Below are 25,231 nucleotides of genomic sequence, written 5' to 3'. Positions count from 1 at the left end.
TGCTACCTTAGATGAACTTTCTGCAATGGCCCGTGGACTGTGTTCAGATAAGCGCATATGTATGTTTTTCTGGGGACAAATAGCAGTGGCACATAGTTAGGCCACTGCTACTTATCCCTGGGAAATGCTTGTGCAGGTGTGCTCTCTCACACAGCAAGTTGCCCTGGGTAGGGGGGGTTGGGCTGGGCCCAGCTCCTGGGCTGGCTCCAGAAGCCTTACCTGGGAGCCTCCTGTGGCTGCAGCAGGGTGATCTGGCAGCAGGGAGTCTGGCTGGCAGCTGGAATGTGGCTCCAGCCAGCCAGGCTCTAGTTTCAGGCTGCGCATCATGCCACCATTTGCACCATGCCACTTTTTTCTGGTGCAGGTTTTTTTGACAGCAGGATGTCTCGGTGTCAAAAACCTTCCTCTATACTGTAAATTAGCAGCTCAGGGAATGCCTGCATGTGCAGTGTGTGTGGTGTGTGGCAATGCAGATGGGTCTGTGGTACCACATACCACGTGTGCATGCTCTTCTGGATGCACCCATGTATTTCATTCTCTTTAGTTTCAGTGGCGTCAAAGGGAAAAGGCTGTGGTGGACAAGGAAGGACATAAAAATGCAGCAATGATAAACTTTTCCCTAAGAAAAAGTTGAGAGAGAACCCATGGATGTTTGGATTTGAGATGATTTTTCCCTAGCTTGTGGTTTATAATTTCTTTAAAGTTAATTTCAGACCACCCAAAAGGCTTTGTCTGTGGTGTCACCCTGCACTTCCCCAGTCTCCCTTATGATCCTCTCCCTTGGTTCACTCTTCTGTCATTACTTGCTGGAATAAAGTCTCCAGAGGAGGCTGGCTATGATTTTAAAACAAAGGGGAGTCCTGTGGTATGGCTCCCTGACCAAGTGAAATCTCTGGCTGTACTGGCTGGGCAGCTGCCCTATGTTCAGTGCACATAAACCAGTTTGAAAATGGCTGAAATTGGTTTGAGATAAACCTGGTTGAATGATAATAATCAGTTATCGGACTTAACTGACTTGTGTCAAACCAGTTTATGTGATGTCTGTCCCAGACCCCTTCCTGTTTTAAGTTAAATCAGAGTCCCCCAGCATCCCAGCATGCTCTCTGGGCTGGGCAGTGCTCTCTGCTCCAGAGAGCTGGGCTTGCCCCTCCCTTCTGCTCCCTGGCTGCAGGTCTGGCAGAGACTTCAGGTACAGAGCATCTGCCTGACTTCCTCCTGCACCCCCTCCCTCACCACTGCCTGCTGAAGCAGGGATTCCCCTCCCCCCTCTGCCTTATACAGATATTAGCTAGCAGACCACACGCTGGCTATGGTCTGTGCTGTGGGGAACAGAACAAAGATAGACATGACAGTGTTGGCCTAGGGTTTTTTGGAACTAAGCAACAGGTAGCTGGTAATGTCCCTCCATTGGCAGGGGTTTCCCTGCCATGGAGTCCCCCTTGGCAGGGGTTTCTGCCCTCAAGCTCAGGTCCCTACCCACTCAGGTACCCCTCTCTCATAATAAGGAAGACTAAACAACAAGAAAATAATTGTGTGTTGGGCACTCTGATCTGTAGTCTCCTGACCTCCCCTCACAGGTGCTTCTAGTCCACTGGTTGTTATAAACAAAAAATTAAACTCCATTGGGATCTAAACAGTCCTTTGCAAAAATCTCAACCCCCCGGGTACATATGAACAGTCCTTCATTAAATCTTCATTCCTCCAAGTGCATTCACTCTCCACAGGCTTTTTCTGGTGGATTCACACAGCCAAAGTCACCCACTTACCGGGAGGAAAGCCTATATCATGGGTGGGCAGTTATTTCGGGTGGAGGTCACTTACCAAGTTCTGGCAAGCCGTCAAGGCGCACAAGAATAACCCCATCCCCTGACAGGTGTCCATGCCCTGATCACCATCTTGGGACCAGAAGTCCCACCTCTAACTCCTGACCATTGCTACCAGAAGTCCCTCCCCTTGCCCACCCAGAAATACTTCTTTCAGCAAGTGTTTGCCATCTTGGAACCATAAAAATATGAAATTATATTTTACAGGTGTGGGGGCAATGTGTATGTGGGGTAAGGAAGCATGTGGGTGGGTGTGTGACTATATGGGATGTGAGTGTGTATGGGGTTTGTGGGGGTGGGTGGCTGGGGATAGTTGTGGCATGTTGAGAGGGGGAGGATTTGCCCACAGCCCTCCTGCAGCAGGCAGTATGCACACCAGCACTCCTCTGAGCCCTAGCTCTGTGCTCCAACTGCTTCTGCCCACAAGGTACTGGTATGGCTGTATGCTGCTACTCCGGCACTGCCCCCCCACCCATCTGCCACCATTGCCTTTTTGTCACTTCCCTGTCCCCCACCCCCACTCACTGCTCTGGCATCACATCCCAGCTACATGACCAAGAATGCAGGACACACCAGGAGCTAGACTGGCCAGGCAGGCTCCGCATGGGGCCAGCCAAAAATTGCAGGGGAGGCCGGCTCCTGCTGCATCCTGTGGCTTGGCACTGCAGCTGGGAACCATGTGGTACCAGAGCAACTAGCAGGAAGTGGAGGGGTGCAATGGCAGCGGCAGGCAAATGTATGTGGCAGGTCAGGGGGTGGCAGTGATCAGGTGCATCGAGTGCAACAACAGCTGGGAGGGAGTGCGGGCTCATGTGGTGTGCCAGGGCCAGCACCAGGAAGGCCCAGAGCAGGGTGGCAGGAGCATGGGATGCAGGCCAGCAGGGACTCCATGGAGCTGGGCCAGACTGCACCAGAGAGGGGGGAGCTGGCCCAGTTCCATAGAGCCCTGCCAGCCTGGCCCCATGCTTCTGCCACCCTGCTCTGGCCCCTGCTGGTCCTGGCCCTGGTGCACCAGTGTGGATCCCGCACTCCTGCCCAGCTGTTGCTGTGCTCCACATGCCTGTTTGTTGCCCCATCCCCCCCCCACTGCTACTTCTAGTGCTTTCTTGTCTGTGGCTGCCACTGCTCCTCTCGATCCCCCTCCCATCACCTACTTTGGTACCACATGGCTCCCAGCTGCAGCCCCAGGACTGAAGCAGCTAGCTCAGCCCAACCCTGAGGACTGGGGTGATTGGCTGCAGTTCTGCTCTGCCTCTTCCCCCCCACCCCCCTTCTTATCTGAATTTCCAGGTGCAGGGAGGCAGGAACAGCCCCAGGGCCCAGGCCAGTACCCTTTGCTCCACACAGGTCTTCTGGCTGGGAGAAAGGGTGGGCAGGGCCCCAGGCCTTACTTCTGCAGCTGCTTGATCCTGCCAGTGGCTTTCCCTGAGTCCTACTGCCCCTGTCTTCTGTCAGCTTTGACAGGCAGCCAGGAGCAGATAACTATTCATTTTCTAAATTTTTTAGGGGTCCTGTGGGCCAGATAGAATGGCCTGGCAAGCCAGATCCAGGCCCTGGGCCATATTTTGCCCACCCCTGCTCTATATGCAGGTCAGCCTCTCCCCTGCTGGTCATTTGACCTGGTCACCTGGTCATAGTGGCCAAGTACTACTAATTCCCCAATCAGCAGCTCAGCATTCTGCAGGCTGGGTCCTGCAGATTATGTACCTGTGTTGCTGATGCCCACCATTTCTTGTAGGTAGGTTTTCTGTAAGCAGCACTTGCACTTGTTGTGCACTGTCTTCAGTTCTGTTTCCCAGGACCCCAACTCTTCAGTGATTTAATATTGTTTCATCAGTGGAAGGAATGTTGCATATCCTTGGTATTTTTTACAAATAAGTGAAAAACAAACAGATAAAGTTGTATTGGATTGGTATGGATATACAAAGGAATTATACTGGTTGAAAAAGAAGGGTACACACCCCCTTTTAGGCTCTTCAGTTGCTACAGTTCCATGAATCTGCTGTATACTGCAGCAAGTAAAAGCTAAACTATGGTAATTGAGTCTAGGGACAGACTTTCAAAAAGCCTGAGCCTGAATTGATTCAATCTTTGCAGGTTAGTTGGTTGAATCAGTTTACAACTGACAGCCATTTCCTCTGGGGTGAGAAAAAGCAGGCACATGCCTGCAGTGGCTCAGGCTAGAAGTCAAGGGCACTAGAATAGCCCTCCATTCCCTTCCATAGTTCTGAACTGGGGGTGGGGGTGCAGCCAGGTCCAGGTAGGATGCTCTGATTAGCGAGGGGTGTAAAGCCCCACTTTGGCTGCACTGTCCCAGGCTTTTCCCCACGCACTGCTCAAGGGGTGGGAATGTTGCCAGCACCCAGCCTCCAGCTAGCACTCTGAGGCAAAGTAGGGGGTGTGCAGTGCATGCATCTGTTGATGATACTGAGCTTTTCAATCTCTTTCTATGTGCTTCTTCATACTGTCTGCAAACCTGACAGGCATAGGAACCAGCAGGGAATTGATAACACAGCATTTATCAGCCCATCAACAAAACAAATGCCTTTCTCATTGGTTTAAACTGTACTTAAACAGGTTTTTCCAAAGAAGGAATGGAGGGACATTACCGGCTAACCAGTTGATTAGCTCCAAAAAACCCTAAGTGGACACTGTTCTGTTTGCCTGTCCCAGCGAAATTGGAGACACACATGCACAGATACCTCTCAGCATTAGCTAGCATACCACATGCCTAGGGTCTGTGGGGCTGGGGTCTGTGCTGTGGGAGATGGGAGAGAGTGAGGGTGGGATCTCTGCTTTAGCAGCAAGCAGCAGAGGGCTTGGGGTAGGAGAAAGCAAGGCAGACCCTGTTGTGCTTGCAGTCTCAGCTGAGGCTCTGGCTAGGGAGCAGAGGGGCGGGGCCAGCCCTGTTCTTTGGAGTAGACAGCCCAGCCTGGCCCAGCCCAGGGCTGCACAGCATCTAGGATGCTGGGGGACACTGGTTTAACTTAAGGAAGGGGTCTGCAGCAGAAGTTGCATAAACTGGTTTGACCCAAATTAATTAAGTCTGATACTACATTCAACCAGGTGTCTTAAACCATTTTCAGCCATTTTGAAACTGGTTTATGTGCACTGAACTTATGTTCTGCTACAGGTTTAAACCAGTTTCTGATCACTTAACCTAGTTAATGTGTAATTTCTGTCCCTAGCCTGAGAATGATTTCATTTCAATGTAAGCTGCTCCTATGTAGCTTAATTTCCTGAAGAATAGGAGTCAACATACAACACAGTGATGGTACATACCTACAAGCGGTAAGTTTCATGTAAGCTTCTTAGAGCACTATAATGGTTTCATCTGTCTACAGCCAGTGTTAATTTGAAATTAGGTATACCAAACTGCATCTGATATTTGTCCAGAGAACATTTAATACCGTTTTTTAAAATCTGCTTTAGCATAGATATTACAGTGGGCCAGTGTATTTTTGCAGAAGAGCAAGAATCCAGCCCCTCTAATTCAGGGACATTTTCTATAGCGAGTTGCCTTTAGACAAACAATTTTGTTCCTTTCCAGATAAGATCTGTGATCAGATCAGTGATGCTGTGCTAGATGCCCATCTCAAACAAGATCCAAATGCCAAGGTTGCTTGTGGTAAGGATACATATATTTTCTTTTTACCACTTAAATGAGTGCATACAATTGCCAAACTGCCATTTCCCCTTTGTAATATATTTACATAAGAGTTTGAAGTTATCACATGCTAATTCATTCCTAACTCTAATTACAGTGTTTAGAATCTATATATAGCAAAACAAGAAAGTTCAGAACAAACAATAATATAGTGTCATTACTTTGTTTCTCAAAGAAGCACTGAAAGTACATTGTGTTCAATGATCAGAAATAGCTCAGGTTTCTCTAAAGAGTGAGCCTAGATCAAACAAACCAATGGTGTCATCATAAATGTAATTAGTATTCTTAGGGAAAAGAGAATATAATTCTAATATAGTGGATTATCCAAAGAACCCTTGGCTACCTCTAAAAAAGTACAGTTTCTTGGATTTATATAGATTTTTTATTTTTCATTGCTAGCTCCAGTTTTATTCCTAACTGCATAAGGATTCTTCTTGAGATGAAGGTGTCTCATAGGTCTTTTGATTCACTGCAAAAACAACTTTTGCTTTCAGTGGGCACATCTACACATGCACTTAATTTGCAGCAATAAACTCTGGCACTTATTGTTCCAGAGTTTGTTGCTCCTGGGCATGCTGTTTGAAAGTGCACCTGGGACTGCAGCAGTTTGGGGGGTCAGCCTGCAGCCCCAGGCTGCTCAAATCTGTCTCAGTGTGCTATGGAGGGGCTGTTTGGGGCATAAGGGTGCTCCAGTGTGGAGCATGGTCACAGGAGGCTAGTACTTGTAAATAAAAATACTACCCTGCTGTGGAGTTTAGTTTCGTATAGCCTAATAGGCCCACACAAGTTTACTGCAAGTCTACTCTGCAGTAAATGTCTCATGTAGATGTTCCCAGTAACTCCCTCTTTAAATGGAGGTACATTTGTGAATTGGTTGGTCATTGGTAGGGTTTATTTGGCTTAAATTTACTCCTTAAACAAAGAAGATGCTCTTGTGGTAAAAGTACTGGAATAGGACTCAGGAATCTTAGTTAATTTGTACGTTGTGACATCAGGTAGGTGACAGAAAAACTGAGGCCCAGAGAGATTCAATCTGTAAATACCATTGATTCTCTACTTCACAGTGGTGTAGTGAGGATAAAGGGATTCATACATGTAACGTGCAAACCCTATGGAGACCTGAGTACCAATACCTACATTGCTTGTGTTCAGTAGGATTCTTCAGTTCAGTATTATTAGAAGCAGAATTATTTGTAATAGCGTATTGAGTTATCCAACCAATCCTAATTCTGTTTTCTTTTAATCTTTCTTTTGCCTGTAGAGACAGTATGTAAGACAGGAATGGTGCTGCTGTGTGGGGAGATCACATCTCTTGCTGTAGTGGATTATCAGCGAGTAGTGCGAGATACAATTAGGCACATCGGCTATGATGATTCAGCTAAAGGTTTGTAGAAAAACTCAAGAATCTGATTTCTGGGTGAAGTAACATGCTGAATAGGAGGTAACTACAAGATAGATCTGTCTCTCTGTACATATTTATGTTCTTGCAAGCCCACTGAAATTGTTTATCTTCTTTTGGTACTACCATGAAAGAAACATACTGCCATCTTTTTCTGAAGTGGAGAAACTATTTACTTCATGGTTGAAACTTATGGCAAAAAGGGGAGCTGGGATATATTTTGAATTGGATCATGTTGCCAATGTAGGATTAACTATTAATTTACATATTAGAGTCTATTTTTCAAACTCACTGAAACTTGGATATTAGTGGCCAAGTAAATATTTGTGACATGGAGTGAACAGAGGAGATTTGGGTAATTCATTTAATTTTATTCTTATTTATTTCTACTTCCCTTTTTCATGTCCTTGTCACAAAGTATTTTAGCAGAATTTGCAGACTTGCTGGAATCTGACAGGGCTGTGCTGTGAGTGCTTCTGCTATGGACTGTTAACCATGTGCCTTAGTGCCTGCACAACCCCAGCCCCTTTTTACTTTCACTGGGGGAACACATCTGTCCTTACTACCAGGTACTTAATGAAAAAAAACAGACCAAAAAGATAAGACCCTTTTCTAAGTCAGTTACAATCCAAGTCAGATTTATAGAATTGCATATTGCATTAGCAATGAAAAAACAGAATGTTTTATATCTGAGACAAATTTCAACTTCCTGTACACAATTGCTGTAGACTTAGCAGTTTATTTGTACATGGTAAGTCTTTTACAGTTATGATGAAGTTTGCCTTTTGGCTGAGCTCCTATAGTTACTGCAATATTTCCAGTGAGAGTATACTGGGAAAATGTTGTAAGAGAACATCTGTTCATTATTTCCATTGTAACCTGAACAACAATGCTGTAAGAATATGCTGCAAAGTCCAGCAACTTAGAAATTGCTTTTCTTGTGCCAGTTTTTAAAAGTAGGAGAAAGATGCACTGCACCTTGTAAAAAAAACTTGTCATACACAAACAACAAAAGAAGAAAAGCTAAAAAGAACAAAAACTGGAAATACTGATTTTTCCCCTTGTAATATTCCTTTTCTATTGTAGCCTCCGTAAAAGCAAAGAGGGTACTGTGTTCCTCTAGTGGATACATGATGGACTGTGCATGTTTGAAATACTGTTGTTTGATCCTCATGTTGATAAGCAACTGTCAGTAATTTAGTAGTTGAACTTCTGTGAGAGGAGGAGAAGAAGGAAAAACAAATTACTTTCTACAGACCTGGAGAAAGGAGATGGAAAATTCTGCTACAATCTTCTTCAAGTCCTTGGCTTATTTTTACCTGTTTGTTTGTCCTTTGAAGGCAAAATTCTACTTTCCAACTTGCACAGCAGATCTTGAATCTGTTTTCCCTACATGTGGGGAACCCCCACTGATTCCCACAGGTTTTCCAGGAAGGTATGGAAAACAGGAGATCAAAGTTCACAGCTGCAAGAGGACAACAGCTGTTTCGAGGAAAGTACAATGCATAACAAATGCTGTTTGGTAGGGCTGTGTGAAACAGCACCATTCTGCTTCGATTTCCATTTTGACGTTTCAATGGAACTGTGTTTTGTTTCAAGTTCCATTTCGTTTCGAAAGCACTGTTCCATTTTGTTTTGTGGAAACTGTTTCGCTGTTTCAATGCTGTTTCAATGTTTTACCTATAGGCTATAATGGGGAAGGACAAAACTGCCTATAACTTTGTCATTTCTTGGCTGATTTAGTTGAAACTTGCAAGGCTGGTAGCCCCTTCAGAGGGCATAATGCCTGCCAAGTTCCAAGGAGATAGGTGTAGCAGTTTCTGGGAAACTGTGCCTCAAGTTGTTGACAAGCAGGAGCTGTGGAGCAGGAGCAGCTTCCTGTGATCTGGCAGGGAGATTGGGGGCCTGCAACCCTAGGAGGAGTCCAGAGCCCTGCAGCCCTCCTGGGAGTGTAGGTGGGCCCCTGATCTGCCTGCCAGATCACAGGAGGCTGGTTCTGTTGCTCAGGGCCAGCAGCATCACCAATCTTCCCAACACTGGGTGTGGGTTTGTGCCCAGCGCTGGTCCCAGGCAGCAGCAGCACTCTTCTGTGATCCAGCAGGCAAATCAGAGGCCCACAGCTGTGGGAGGAGTCCGGCAGAGCCCTCACAGCCTTCCCAGGGGGTTGGGTGGGCCAGCTGGGGGTTGGTGGCTGGTTCTGCAGTCTGGGGCCAGCGACAGCACCAACCTTCCCAGCGAGGGGTGTGGGCTGTGCCCAGCACCAGTCTCAGGCAGCAGCAGCAGCCTCCTGTGATCTGGCAGGAAGATCGGGGGCCTGCACCCCCAGGAGGAGTCCAGCAGAGCCCTGCAGCCCTCCTGGGGGTGCAGGCCTCTGATCTGCCTGCCGCATCGCAGGAGGCTGCCACCTGGGACCGGTGCTAGGCACAACCCACACCCCTCGCTGGGAAGGTTGGTGCTGCTGCTTGGACCCAGGCAGCAGAACCAGCCTCCTGTGATCTGGCAGGCAGATTGGGGGCTTGCCCACACCCCTGGGAGGGCTGTGGGGCTCTGTGGGTCTTCTCCCAGGAGTGCAGGGCCCCTATCCAAGGAAGCAGGACCAGCCTCCTGTCAACCAGCAGGCAGATTGTGGGGCCACACCTTCAGGAGGAGTCCAGCAGAGCCCCAAAGCCATCCTAGGGGTGCAAGAGCGGCCTCTGAATCTGTGCCAAATCACAGGAGGCTGCTGCTGCTGTCTGGGAGCGGCGCTCAAGCCAAGTAGGCTGTTATGTTATGTGCAGATAAAAATGCTGTATTTGAAATGTAGCACTGACATAAAATTTAAGCAGCAGATACCAGGATGATTATGAATTTTGAAGATATTTTTCCTTAGTACTGGGATGTCTAGTTTATGGTTTCATGTTGCTCTGCATGGCTGTTCAGGAGAACTACTTCACTACAACATTATCTTCTAACTAGGCTTTGACTACAAAACTTGTAATGTTCTGGTGGCACTGGAACAACAGTCACCTGATATTGCCCAGGGTGTTCATCTACACAGGAATGAAGAAGATGTTGGTGCTGGAGATCAGGTAATCACAAGTCATTCACATAAAAAAAAAAAAACAAAAAACAATGGGGAGGGGAGAACCATTGCAAATGTCAGTTCAATAAATGAGGTGCTAATAAACTCAAAAATCTGTTAGTTGCACTGACCATGTTATCCTTTGATAATGGGAAAAAAATCTTCTGAAAAAGTAATGGGGAGAGAGTAAGTATAGTATTTGCTGATACTCTACTTCATAACATTTTTGTAATATTTTCTAAATCAAAATCAGTACGGTCACAGTTCATGAGATTTTGCACAATTTTATCCTAACCTGACATATGACAGAACATACATTTGTTTGGCTACCTTGGATACATATCATCAAATTAATCTCTGGGTGTGGACATACATACATTTAGGAAGGCTTTCAAAAGGGCAACAGCTGTTACATTCCAAATAGTATGTGTGAATGAGATGAGAAGTATTCAAATGCATCAGAAGTGCTCCAGCTTTAACACTGTATCAAGGTTAAATTTGGTCCATGCTGCAGATCTAGGAGTCAACCCTCAGCTGGTGTGGGAAGTTGGGGGAGCTAGGATGATTAGTATTTTAGCACTTGGGAAAGTTGGCATTTTTGGATATGCTTCACATTTCTGTTTGAGTAGATGTAGATTTATAAGATGGATATATGGGCAGCAGGATTTGCCCCATAAGATCAAATAAATAAAACACATACAGTTATATGGGACATCAACTTTTTTACGTACCTCATGAGATTCTTACATTGCAGAAAGGTGCTCCAAGCTTAAGCAAGATGAGAGTGTTTGTTAATTGAATCAAATTGTGCCAGAACATTTGTAATTCTCATTTATTTCCCAGCGGCAGAGGCATGTTTTATTATAGTAGGTGTTCCACATAATTAAGATGGTCCAAGTGTACTTCTGTGAGCTGAATAGCATATGTAGATAATTACAGTGTATCCCCAAGACATCGGCACTAGTATAAAAACTCATACTGAAGCCAATGTGATTGTGTAGTTAACATTTACAGTTGTTCTCATTAGCTGTACTATCTAGTTTATGGTAATGTTGTTGAGAATCATAAAATAGAGCTATCATAGAACCTTAGAAGCAATGTAATATTACTGAAAATCCCCAGGGGGGTTAAATTAACAATTTCATTTTTATCACCACAGGAGCACAAGTTTTCTACTAAATGCCAGTGTATCTAAATATCTTAAGCACTTATATAGCTTCCATCCCTACAGTATCTAAGCACATCATAGTCTTTAATGTATTTATCCTCACAACATCCTATGAAGTAGGGAAGTGCCAATTTCCTCATCTGTATCATTTTCCGCATTCCCACAGATGGGAACTTGAGGTGATGAGACTAAGTGACTTGCCCGGAGTTGCACAGTTCTGTGCCAGAATAGGATTGATTGAAGTTCTTTGAAATCCTAGCAGGGTGCCCTAATCTCTGGACACTGCTTCTTCTCTGCACTACTCAAATTACATATATCACCTGTAATTAAATGCCTGTGAGTGTGGCTAGTACATGCATGTTGCCATGGAATAACAGACACACTATGAATTCAAACCTTAATTTATCTCACAGTAACTTGTTCATGTAGCCATACCTAGAGAAGGAGTGATAACACCAAGGAAATGTGTTCTTTCTCTCGTCTGCTCAGACAAAAAACTTCATTACGTTCATTCTAAACCATCTCTCTAACCTTAACCAAGACACCTTGCTCATAGAAGAATTCTGCCTGAGAAAGGAACAGAATTGACCCTTAAATATTCCTCAATATTTTATTTCTATTTTTACCATAAGATAAATCACGTTGTCCAGAGATAGTCCTAGGGCTGACTGAAAATTTTCCATTGAAAATGTTTTTTGATAAAACAGAAATTTTCACAAAGTGCAATTTTTGGAGAAGATTTTGGCTTTTTATCAAATACTTTTTAGCCAAAAAACTAAAAACTGTTTGGCCAGAAATTGAAAACGTTGGCAGTAGAGACTATTCCAAATGATGTGTTTATGAGTTCTTGATTTAGCTGAAGCCTTCTAAGGTTTGTCTATAACACGGATGATAAGAAAAGGTTGATCAAATGCCTTGTTTCCTTTTTGTATCCAATGGAATCTTGTGGTCTCCAGCCGCTATTGTACTACTATAATCACTGGCTGAAATATATATTCTCCTCTGCCATAATAGGGTTTGATGTTTGGTTATGCAACAGATGAGACGGAAGAATGTATGCCTCTAACAATTATCCTTGCTCACAAACTGAATGCCAAGTTAGCAGAGTTGAGGCACAGTGGTGAACTCCCTTGGCTGAGACCTGACTCTAAAACACAGGTAAGCATTGCTTTCACTTCAGTTTTTCTCTTTCCTGAATACAGGAGTAGTTTGTGGAAGAATATTTTCAAGCCTTGATCACTTGTGGATAGGTAATAGCCATTAATTTATCTATCTGATTGAATACAATTATCTTTTACACTTTCTCTCCTCCTCAAATAATGGTTGTTAATGGTCTGTTTTATTCAGAATCTCACTTCATGTCAGGGGTGGACAAAATGTGGCTTGCGGGTCGGATGCAGCCTGCCAGACCATTCTATCTGGCCAGCAGGGCCACTAAAAAATTTAGAAAATTAATATTTATCTGCCCCCGGCTGCCTGTCATGTGGCCCTTGATGGCTTGACAAAACTCAGTAAGCGGCGCTCTGCCCGAAATAATTGCCCGCCCCTGCTTTGTGCGAATTGCCTAGGACTTTCAGAACATAGCTTATTGTATGATCTCATCTTTCTGGTAGCACATAAAGTAGATCCTTTGCTCATGGTATAATCTCTTGGGGGTAATGTAAAACTGTTTGCATGCACCTAGATATCTGAGACAAGGTATTGCATAGCAGTGGAGGAATATTTATCTCTGGTGCACAAAGGCCCAGGTGTTTAGGGTTAGGAAATCTTAAGGCTTTGTTTTTGCCTGTAAATTTTAGGACTGAAATTTTCAAAGGAGCCTAAGGATTTTAGTTTCAATGGTACTAAGAACCTACTTAGGCTCCTTTTGAAAATCTCCACCTAAACAAAGGGTTTTGCTAGGAAGTGAATGATGCAAAATGGTAAAATACTCCTTTTGTGCATAGCCTTTTTAGCCTGAGTCATGACCATGAGCATGTCCCCTGGAGTGCACAAGTGTGGCCTGTGGCACCACAAACCCATATATGGCACTGCAAACCACATGTGCACATGTTCACCATGTTGCTAATTTGCAGTGTAGCATTTTTTTTGACAATGGGATCTCCAAAACTGCCCCCCAAAAAGTGGTGCAGTGCATGTGGCTGCAGCATGAGCCACCCGAAATCAGAGTCTGGCTGGCCAGAGACATGCTCTAGCTGCTGACCACGCTCTATGTGGTTGGATTGTCCACTGCTGTCGCCCCAGGGGGTCCCCCCAACTCCAGGTAAGCAGCTACCTGTTCCTTATGTATTAAGGCCCAGTATCTGGTATAGAATGGCAATTCATCATACAATCATTTCTTGTTTCCCCCTTGGTCCTCTTTCAGGTTACTGTTCAGTATGTCCAGGAAAAAGGAGCCGTGATCCCAGTCCGTGTTCACTCCATTGTTATATCTGTGCAGCATGATGAAGGCATTTCACTGGAGACTATGCAGAAAGCTCTGAAGGACCGTGTGATTTCAGCTGTAGTTCCTGCCAAATACTTGGATGAGAAAACTGTTTATCACCTTCAGCCCAGTGGGCGTTTTGTTATTGGAGGGCCACAGGTATGTGGTTATTTCTTATATCTTGATTCTTCCACCAGTTTGCCCAGCATATGTTTCTAACACAAGAAAATCATGCTGCAACTTCTAAATCAGTGACAGTTTTATTTATTTAAATGGGAACAGAACCAAGTGCTTAATGCACTGGAGTCCAAAGAAACCTTTGAATTTCCTGAATATTCATGGTGTAATCTCAGGGCCCCTGCATATAAGAAACTTATGTCAAATATTGTTGGGTTCTGGGCTCCAATAGCTCCTGTTCATTTCAGCATCTCAAAAGATCACACCATCAGTGGGTGTGTCTGTATGAGCATTATCACACTTTAATTAATGTGCATTAAATCTAGTACCCCCATTGTGAGGTACTAGGAAAATTATGCATTAGCCTACCTTAATGCACATTATCTAAAGAGCATGGGGTACCTATACTTGTGCTCGAGGGTGAAGGGTAGGGGCGTTTTAATTGGAGCGGCTCTGAGAGTACTCAGAAAGCTCTGACAGCCACTCTAATTAAAGCGCCCACAGCATCACATGTATTCAGCGTCCTGCACTTCAAAATGGTGGTGGGGGTGCTTTAACCAAAGCTCATCAAATGAGCTTTAAAGCATCCTCACTGCCATTTTGAAATGTGAGGACGCTGATTACTCATGATGAAGAGGCTGCTGGAGCATGCTAATTAGCACGTTCCAGCAGACTCTGCAGACTAGATTAATCGAATCTGCTGTGACGTTTTGGAGCAGAGGTCCATCATGTGTATAGGTGCCCATGGTTTTTAAGTGATGCTTAATGTGCATTAAGATAGGTAGGCTGGTGCACATTAAAGTGCACATGTAGATGCCCCCAGTATGCTCACAAGAGAAACACCCATCAAACTAAATGGGATGTCCAAGTGTTTATCTACTGTTTGCTGGGAGGCCTGAATTTCAGATTTGTGCAGCACACAGTTCTGTAAGAAGACAATGAGAGCTGCAGGTGCTTAACATCTCTGAAAATCCAATGCAAGGTGGGCATCTCTTAGAGAACAAAAGGAATGAGGGCTTTGTCTGACTAAGATCTAGGAGTCAGGATTTAGGGCTTGATCATGATAGAAGCTAGTGACTAAACTCCTCATTCACTGCAGGAACAGACCATTGGTCAAAGATGTATTTTTAAAATATCTTTTGATTTCACTGTTAGTTCCACTTTCCCCTTTGATTCTTCTTTCTTTAATTAGGCCAGTAACATTTCGATCCTTCACTTAAAAGGGACATTCCTGAATTTTATTTTGGTCCCAGGCAGATGTTTTTAATAGGAAGTTCCTAAAATGACCATTAACTTGTCATCTTAGCATTGGCTCCAGGAGTTTTCAGGTAGCAAGTACAAATGTTGAGCAGAAGCATTTCTTAGAAAGACTGAGCAAACCTTCACAGAAAACCTGGGACAGTGTTTGTTCAGTGCTATTAAAAATGGGGAAAATGGAAATATAGATATTTGCAGATAGTATCAGGAATGTACAGCATGTTGCTAAAATTAATTAAGCATTCTGCCAAATGAGAAATGTTTAGAATTCTTTAGAATTTTTAGAAATTTTTAGAAATGTTTTATTAATGATAATAGTATAAGCAAAAGGAAACTATACACCATTAGCATCCTACCTGGCATAATCCCTACTGGCAATAATTAGCCCTATAAACAAGTATATGAAGCCCACTGTGGCAACCATTATAAATTGCTGTTTTCTTCTGTATTTATGGTGTTCTGAATAGTCTCAAATAGGTCTAACATCACAAAAAAAACAAAACAAAAAAGGAAAGGCAACAAAACTAGGATTAGAAGCCTGGCTTTTTTGGAATTCGAATCAATTTCCACTCCTTCCTCAGTGATACTTCATGTTTTCAAAGCTAATGATGACTTTCATTTTGGCCTTGGCAAGTTAAGAATTACAGTAGAGTTCTGAGTTGGAATATGGTTATAGCTTTGATGTTCTAGGAAATATGCAAAGCAAAGGGTTTTTGTGGTATCTTTTTTTAGACCAACAATATAGTTAGGAGAGATGTTTAACAAACTGCCAGGCACAAAGTACTCTTCTTCAAATCTGGGACAGAAGCAAGTGCAGCCTAAGTTAATACTAGATAAAGCAATGTCTTATGTTTAACTCTGTATGTAAAAGAGGCACTTAAGGGAATGTGGGAGGACTTTAAACTTGGGGCAAAGAAAAGTTATCAGAAATAGTTTCAAAGCAAGAGAAATTTAGTTGAATGAATAACCTAATTATGGAAAAGAACAAGACCATTCAGTGGGGAAAAGTATTCTTGCAAATCCAGCAGGGACAGGGGAGGGCAGCCACAGGCAAAGGTGTGGAGGAGTGAGGGGTGTTTATTTCCTGGGGTCTGAAGCCATGCTAACACATGCTCTGGCAGATTAGGCTGCACTTCCTTCTTTCCCAGACCTGAAGAAAGGTACTTTGTGCCCAATAAATTTTCTAACATCTCTCCCAATTACACAGTTTGTCCAGTAAATGATATCACCAAAAACTCCTTGCCTCTTAGTCTCATCTTCTCAGCAGCACCTAGTGATGATTTATTCACATTAAAACTGTCTTAGTGACCTTTCACACAATTTATAAATGTATGTATTTTAGTTTAGATACTTTAACAAGTGATCCATGTTTGAATGCAAGTGGCTCACATCTCCATCTCATTCTTTTACTTGGTCCTTCCATTAAGTAAATTAAGTTCATGAAACACATTAATCATTCTCATTGAAGCTTACTGAATTCAGACCTTCCATTTGCAACACAATCAGTTGCAACAAAAATGTAAGGTCTGAATTCACTACAAATATAAGTTATAAATTAATTCTGAGTCTAAAAGACTAGTTCCAGATGGAAGATTTTATTAAAGATGAAATACATGTATTTCCAACTTTAGTCCCAAGTCAGTCTACATATAGCATTAATGTGCTTTAAAGCCTGCACGTGTAGATGCTGGCCTATTCCTACTTACTGTGCAGTAAATTTAAGCCGGCGTAAACGCACGTGTAGACATGCCCTGTTTCCTGTTCCCTGCCCTATACTTACTGTCCAGAATTCAGTCTTTCTGCTCCTTACCTTGTGCTTCCTGTCTGTTCTGCTGCTCTGATTTCTGCTCTCTGCCCTATCGGCCAGTATGTTCCCTGACCCTCCCTGATCTGCTGCGTGCCACACACAGAAGCTGCCCATGCCACTAGTGGCATGTGTGCCACAGGTTGGCCACCTATCTTATACAATAATAAACTTTAAATGACTCAGAACCACTAGGTTTGCTCATAATTAATTTCTGTAGCCTTATGTTCCCATCTCTGTTCTCTTCATATCCTGTATGTTGCTTCTACTTGTTGTGCCTGGTTTTAAATCAATTTGGTAAAAGGAATATGTTTTCCTATATATTTACAAAGTAGCCAGCATAATCAAATAAACTCTGAGCAAATGACAACCTGATCTCCCTCTTGTTACATGAACAGAAACGCCCCCCCATGTTAATTCAGTGAGATAACTTCATTGCTACTGTCATTTCCTAGCAATATCTTGATTTCAGGCAGTTTCCTTTTCTGCAGGGAAATTATTGTGGTCATTAGAACTTTTAAAAGATGATTCTTTTGAGAGAATTCACCTGCAGAATTTAATTTGTGAAATTCTTTTTCCACAAGGAAAAAGAAGAAAAGACTCTGGCTAATAAATGCACAAGAAGTGACATTTGTGTTAATATCTCAGGGTGATGCTGGCGTTACTGGTCGAAAGATCATTGTGGACACATATGGTGGATGGGGAGCTCATGGAGGTGGTGCCTTTTCAGGCAAAGACTATACAAAAGTTGATCGCTCGGCAGCATATGCAGCTCGCTGGGTGGCTAAATCATTGGTGAAAGCTGGTCTATGTCGTCGTGTTCTAGTTCAAGTATGTTTGATCTTTTTTTTTTAAACAGAAATTGTTTCTTTTTACCCTTTCCTTTAAAAATCTCCCTTAAAATGTGGTTATGTAGAAGAGATCAAGCAGCATGTCTTAGCTACCATAGTTGTGATAATGTCTGAAGTGGTGTGAGTGGATAGAAATTAGAAGTGTTTGGAAGGATGGAAGCTTGATAAATTTAAAAGGAAAGATGAAAGGAAGATCTGTTTTCTGCCAGGCTTTCAGAACACCAGCCTTTTATGCTTATTTTTTGGAAGTTATCTTGACATGTACTATCACAGTGGAAATAGTTGCATAGATGGACAGAGAAACTCTGGTGCTGCCTAGGCAACAGGAGATAAGTATGGTGCTTGTGTATACTTTGTACTAATTCAGACTGAAGACTTAGATCCAGTGTATGACTGGCCATGTCATTGAAATGATCACTGGAGATAATACTGTTGGTGAATAAGGTACAGAGAAGCTCCTAGGAAACACAATAACTTTCCAAAGAATTTAGAACCTCTGAGTGTTGTTACAATTTGACCAAAAGTTGGCAGTGAGCAAGAAGTGAAGGGAAAGCCCTTATTTTTTCTGAGATGACTCACCCATCCCTTATAAGAATGTTTTGTTCTATTATGTACCCTGCTGGCCACATGCTCCTTACCACTCTTTCTTTGTGCCAAAGGTTTCTTATGCCATTGGAGTGGCTGAGCCACTCTCTATTTCACTGTTCACTTATGGAACCTCCCAGAAAACAGAGAGAGAGCTGTTAGGTATTGTGCACAAGAACTTTGATCTTCGACCTGGAGTCATTGTAAGGTGAGCATGTGAGAAAAACAAAGTGTATACATGCTGGAAGTCCTCCTCACAGATGTATAGACTTTCCAGATGGAAAGAACATCCTAGATCAGCCTGTCCAACCACTTGGCTACTATAGAATTGAATCACATAGTATAAAAAAGTTATTTTGACAGTTTGTACAGATCATATGTATTTATGAACCAAGCAGTGTGCTACATCTGTTAAGGGGTAAGATGTTATGCCTAACTTTCTTTTGGAATTATGTGTGCCTAGCTGATAGTCACCCCCTCAGAGTTTGGTCCTCTGCTGGGGTAAATAAAGTTACAGAGTATTCTGTGGCATGTGGAGTTGAATTAGATAAAATTTCCAGTACTGTGAACTTGGTTTTACTTGAGCTGCTTGAAAAATGGAGATTTTTTCCCACCAAATAAATTAATTGAAATTTGTCTCCATTTGTTTGCCTAAATTTAGCATTCCCTTTAATTTCATTGGGCTTTGTTTCTAGTCATCAAAGACTTCAGACTAATTTTTATAGCTTTTATAGTCATTCTTTGGGAGAAAGTCATGTATACCTTTGCACTTCAATATTATACAAGGTTGCAGGTAGCAAAAGGAAAAAGGAAAAAGGTACAGTTATTGGATTTTTAAAAACAATATATAACATTATCATTTAAAATAAAGCATTTCTTTTCTTTTTGTTCAACACTAGGGATTTGGATTTAAAGAAGCCCGTTTATCAGAAGACTGCCTGTTATGGTCACTTTGGAAGAAATGAATTTTCATGGGAGATACCTAAAAAACTTTCATATTGACAGTAATGCTACCTCCAATGCAGAAGGGAAGAAGATTTCGCTAGTCAAGATGCGTCCAGAAATGAGTACTACTTTTATACAACAGCAATCTTCTAGCTTTAAAATTTCAGATTTTCAGTGACAGAAGGAAAAGGTTATATTCATGGGATTGATTTTTACCCTAAATGTTTTATCCAGGTTCATTATCAAAGGCACTATTTGTTTATATCATCATATGCCACCAAAAATTATGTTTTGTTTTTTAACTGCTGCTCTGTTGGTTGGACTGATGAAAGCCAAAATATCACTATGACATACCAACCTACCTTTATGCCTCAAATCTATCACAGTGTGGTCTTACATGCAAAGGAAAAGCTGTTCCTTGCAACTTTGCATATGGAGCTGTAAGTCTGCTGACATTCATGATTCCACAGTGGAGAGTCCTGGGGTACAATTTCCTTATTGGAGCTGGTTTCACAAACCGTGGTAAGGCATCTTGCCCAGAAAGAGTTCACTATTGCCTAACTGCACCATATTCTCATTTTCAGGGGACGTTACTAGGTACATAGTGTTTAAACCTTCTTTAGAGGTTGTCTGCTGTTACCATAGTATTCTAATTAACTATGCTTTAAAGACTTATTAGACTTTAAAAACTTTTTTGCCAAAAGAGTATTATATAGTTACTTTCATAGGTGCCTTTTTATATATAGTCATGTCTCAGCTCATCAGATTTTAGCCTGAATGGCTCATCTCAACCTGTGGCACATTACACAGCCATTGACTTTAGTACTGGCCAAAATTAATACTACCTGCCAATGTCACTGCTATCAAATACAGGACAGCAAAGTACTATCAGTACTCCATATTTAATAGATTTTAAGGGCATACTATTAAGGTATCTTTCACTATGACTATCTTAATTTTCTCAATGGTGTTTATAACAACCCTGTATAAAACTGAAACTAATGTTTCTTTACTATAATGTACTTTTTTATTTTTACGCACACACAGGTTTCTTATTAGAAATGTCAGACTCAGTGTGTTGCTTATTGGCACTGAGGCAATTTGGGAACAAAATCTGCACACACAAGTTATCACAAGACAATAGAGAAAAACATAAGAGGTACTGGTTAGTTGAAAATGGTCCTATGAACCTTGACAAACATCTCTTTAATTGAAAAGTAAATGCTAAAGTAGGCCACTAGATGGCAGTACCACATACCATAGATTTTTAAACTTAACATCTGTGAAAATACATCTTTGCAGGTGGGATTTCAAACTGACTTGAGTGGGGCACACATCATAGCCCGAGTTAAAAAAAAAAAATACCAGCTACTTTTTATTTTAGAGATATGTCATGATCCAGGCAATAGTTAGTTGTGGAAAAATGCAGTTTTGTGTGCCCACATACTGTGAGGTCTTAAAAATGTGAACCAGGAAAGGGAAACAGGGTAAATCTGCAAATGACTCAAAAACTTTGCAATCTGTTGAAATTAGGGTCATCACTGATTTCAGTGGGACTGGGTCTTGATTTTCTGGTGCCACTTTCACATTATGATAACCAATAAGGAGTGAAATTAATTTTTCTGACAGTGTGAGCCAGATATGATACTCAAAATTCACCTGCAGTTTAACAGATCAACAGGCCTTCTGTACTGGAGAAATTTTTTCTCTCTCTCTCCACCCTCCTCTCCCCCTCCACACACGCACAAACTTTTGTTTAATTTCATAGTTTCCTGAATTGTGAAGGGAGCAGTTAGAAGGCAGCAGTTAGAATAATCAAATGAATGACTCCATCATTAAAAAAAGTCACAAAAGTAAAGCAGTAAAAGCACAGATATTATTCAAGCTTGTCTTCTTCCTGTGTCTCTCAAGTTTAACATAGAGAAATCTCCTACGGGTCAAGTCACGGGTATTTCCTTCATCATTTGTGTCATGCGTCTCAAACAACAATTTGTTGGCCATGTAACTAAAAATAGGATTTTGAACTCAGCTCCCCAGAGGAAAGAAGCCTCAGAGCATACTGCATTCCACAAAGAGAGTTGCCCTTTAGTCAAAAGTATCTTTTGAGAGCAGCTTCACCTAAAGAAGTCAATTGGCAAAAATGGCCTGGCGAGGTTCTGTATTCATTCCAACTCCCTATTCCAACTTTCATTCCAACTTTCCATATCAGAACTGCTCAGTTTGCAAATAGAGTTGTTGTTTGTCATTGCTAGCCTTGCACATGTTGGGACAGGGACTATCTTTTTTTGTTCTGTATTTGTACAGCATTTAGTGCAATGGGACTTGATCTATGACTAATGCAGTTAGGTGCCACTAATGTACAGATAGTTTTGCTCAGGTTCAGGGTTGTTTCTTTCTGTCTCAGGCATAATGCTAGTAACCGAAGATCTTTATTCTTTTATGCAGGCCAAATTACATTCCAGTATACACTTCAACACTTCTCTGTTACTCTTACTTTCATCTGTCGAGGCCCTTTCAAGTCTAATGGGTTTATACTTGTGTTACCGAGAGCATAATTTGAAGACTGTGGGTTATGTTTTAGGTTGTAATTTGGCTTTCATATCCTCTGTCATAGGATGGAAAGGAACACACGCTGATTATCAGGGGCCAGGACAAGTCTTCAGGGCTGGCAGATGGTATACACAAAGTTAGAATGAAATTGAGTCTAATGCTGCTCTGTAAAGGCCGCCTACTGTGCTGGACTGGACCAGCCTGAGGACTATGTTAATTTATGCAACCTGAAAATAGTTCCAAGGGGCTGAAAACATCCTAGGAATTAGGGTTGTAGAGAGGCATCTTATCTATGCCCCTTTCTCTTCCCTGTACATAGAATCAGGAAGGCACAAGAATCTTCTACCTCCACTCTACTGCCAGGAGCAACACATTTACTCAGGGTGATCCTTCTGCCACACAATATTAAATTGTCAGTGCAGTACCTACTGCCCCACAGGTACCGGTTCTATTTAGATGGTTTCCTAACCAATGAATTACAGAAGCCCACAAGGCCATTTTTACAGTCTCTTTTGTTGGTAAATAAAAATCATACTTTGCTGCTAACCTGTTACTAAAAAACATGCTGCTGCTGTTCAAAGACTGTTTATGTTGTCTGTCTATGTAAAATCCAAGCAGGGACAGGCTACAGATAACAAAGACATGTATCTATTAATTCTGTCTCAAACTAATACAGAAATACAGTTGTAGTTCTACACCTACCTGTTTGACAGGAGCTCCACAACGTGACCCAACAGTTAAGAAGTCAGTGAGGATCTTTCCACTCTCTTCACTGAGGATTGAATCGAGAAAATATTGGAAACATCATTGGGAAAGGAAGAAAGCTTGCAGAGGAGAATCTGAAAGATCTCCATATAGCTGAAAGCATTGGTTATCACAGTGTTACAGGAAAACATTGGTGATCTTGGAAATGTAACATGATTTCATCATCATAAATTTAGACTGCTACAGAGGAAATAGCAGCAACTGTTCTGGCCGAGAGAAGCCCATTTAATGTAAAAATGAGAATTTATGATGATTTTATGTTGTTGACATAAAAACCCCCTGAGCCAAGAAAGTCCTTTTACCATTGTATTTCTGCATGATAAGAATTGTAAGCATGTTTGTGAGAAAATATTACTTCGTAATGTAAGTTGCATTTAGTAATTTGCTCCATAATACATTTGTTCTTCTGAATACAATAGCCCCATTTGTTTTAAATGTGGATTCAAAAATATGCTAAGACCCTGTCTGACTGGGAAGCTTACCTATTTCTGTGACTGGTTGACCTCAATGGATCCTACCAGAAATAATAAGAAAAGTTGTTTTAAGTTAGGGCATGGATAGACACACATTTGAAATAATCCAAATCCCTTCAAATTTGGTGTGCTTCAGTGCTGAGCAGAGGTGTGATCCTGCTACCGGGGTGCTTCAGAATGACTGCAAAAATATGGAGCAGCATGTCTCTCTCTAGCAAGGGGGAGGTGCATAGGAGCATGCTTGTTGGCTGACTGCCTCACTCTCCTCCCAGTCCTCCTCCAATGCAAGGGTAGAGAGCAGAGCATTGTGGGATGCTGGTGGACCACTAGAGGTTGGAGTTGCTTTAGGAAGCACTTCAAATATGTTCCTCTTTTTTCAAGGGTCATTTTTGAAGTTCTTCTTTGGTTGTGAATGCCTGTACCCTCACTATTTGGAACGCTTCAAAGACATCCGAAGAGCTTCCAACTGCACATCTGTCTAGGTTTTTAATATAGCTAAAATGGATGCAGTGGCAGACAGTTGATGTGTCTTGCTGTGGCTCCAGGGGCATGTGTACAAGGCATTCTCTGGACTTATATCAAAGGTTCTGTTGGGCTTTGGACCTGAAGTCTGGATGTATTGTGAAGTTGCATCATTCATGTCCACTGCTGGCTATAGAAACCATTGTACTTTAATCATATTGTATCTATGAGTTGCTGGGCTTACAAGGACATTTGCCATTAACCTTTTGGTAGGCAGGACAAATAAGTTTTCAGTCCAGTTCCAGACTGTGATTAAGTCTCAGGTTCCCTGTCTGTATATGGAACTCAAGTACTTTACAACAGCAGTTACTTCTTGTCAAAATTATTAAGTGTGGGATGGGAATAAATAACTGTGAGAAGAATGTTTCATGTACTTTGTGTTTAGTTACCTCCTTTAAATATGCCTTTTCTAAATCTGACTGGTTTGGTGCTTAGCATTCAGAATGGATTCTCAGCCCCAGACTATGAGATCTTTTGTGACTCTGATGTGTGTTAGTTTCCTTGTATGTACGGTGGGCTAATAATAACAATATCAATAGTAGTAATACCTACTTACCTCACAGGCGTGTTGTGAGGCTCGATTTAATTGTGAAATTGACTGAGATCCGCAGGTTAAAGGTGCTGTAGGCATGCAGTTATTAATGTTGCAGATAATTTTCCTTGTGCTCAGTAAACAGTTCTGAAGATGAGCTCGTGTGCATTTTTTTGGTAAGCTATCCCCAATCTGAGTGTATGTTCTCACTTGTCTTACCCTTCTGTAACATACATGTGCCCAGACATCTGATCGTCCATTTCAAAGCCTACTCATACTTCTCCAAAAGCACTTACCAGTGTCTTTCTCCCCTACCTCCACAAGTCCCTTACTTGGGCAAGACGTGACTTCTACACTCATCCTCACTACATTAACTTTTCACGCTTCAGGTGCCTAACTCTCCTGCATGCAATGTACACACCCTCAGCCCCACCCCTCTTCAACTCTTGTATTTTCCTTCCACAAGCAACCTAACTCTGCTGATGCCTGCTTAACTAAGTAGATTTTGCAGCAGAAACAAAGAATTATACCTTTCCTTATAGTCTGAGCAAGCACACAGCAAGGTATTAACTCTGCTGTCAACCCCACAGTGGAGATTTCTGACCTTTCTGGCTATGCTTTGCCCCTTGTGCAAGCATGTGTGCCATTTAGTATGCTGGATCATGGCAGCTTGGGCTCAATAACCATCGTACTGAGAAAAAAAACAACAGTTCCCAGAGAAAGGAAGGAGGAAGAAATAGGAGATTCCATGAGGGATAGGCCTTGCAGGTTATCTCCTGCCACTTCTGGCCAGAGAGACAGGCATAGGGAAGACAATGCAGAGCAGTGTTGTTCAATCTTTTGGCCCCATAGCCAAATATATGGAGTGGCTGACTGTGTCAAGCCCAATGCACCTTGGGCCCAGCACCACATCCTCTTGCCCCCTTGCGCTGGGACTGGTTCCTGGCAGCCTGGCATTGCCCCTGTCCACCCTAGCACACCTGAATTGGTCCCCCAGAGCCTGGTATGTCTCTCTTCTTCTGCTGCATGCCAGGTTTGGTCCCTGTGGGACTGGCACAATCACCTTCCACTGGGTTTGGTCCCTTGGTGGGGTTGGCACTGCCCCCTCCTGTCTCTGGGATTTGGCCCCAGGGGCCCAGCATCACCCTGCCCCCACCTAGCCTCCCAGGTGCTGGAATGGGGTCTCTGGAGCCCCATGCTGCCCTGTGTGCTGGGGTTGGGCACTGC

The 25,231-nt window shown here is 42.6% G+C and overlaps 1 protein-coding gene across 1 annotated transcript in view; it reads left to right on the top strand.

Moving 5' to 3' along the window:
• MAT1A (methionine adenosyltransferase 1A) overlaps nucleotides 1-24,161 on the top strand; it is a 33,538-nt gene extending 9,377 nt beyond the window's left edge. Inside the window, exons 2-9 of the mRNA XM_019555977.1 lie at nucleotides 5,374-5,451; nucleotides 6,752-6,874; nucleotides 9,845-9,957; nucleotides 12,133-12,276; nucleotides 13,484-13,702; nucleotides 17,430-17,612; nucleotides 18,292-18,425; nucleotides 19,117-24,161. Coding sequence (XP_019411522.1) covers nucleotides 5,374-5,451; nucleotides 6,752-6,874; nucleotides 9,845-9,957; nucleotides 12,133-12,276; nucleotides 13,484-13,702; nucleotides 17,430-17,612; nucleotides 18,292-18,425; nucleotides 19,117-19,219 — 1,097 coding nt within the window. The 3' untranslated portion in view covers nucleotides 19,220-24,161. The remainder of the gene's footprint in view (nucleotides 1-5,373; nucleotides 5,452-6,751; nucleotides 6,875-9,844; nucleotides 9,958-12,132; nucleotides 12,277-13,483; nucleotides 13,703-17,429; nucleotides 17,613-18,291; nucleotides 18,426-19,116) is intronic.
• Nucleotides 24,162-25,231: the final 1,070 nt, after the last annotated feature.

Source organism: Crocodylus porosus, unplaced genomic scaffold, assembly GCF_001723895.1.
Source record: "Crocodylus porosus isolate Cpor-Errol unplaced genomic scaffold, CroPor_comp1, whole genome shotgun sequence".
NCBI classification, from domain to species: domain Eukaryota; kingdom Metazoa; phylum Chordata; order Crocodylia; family Crocodylidae; genus Crocodylus; species Crocodylus porosus.
Note: the sequence above shows the minus strand (reverse complement) of the source record. Positions and strands in the feature narration are given on the sequence as shown.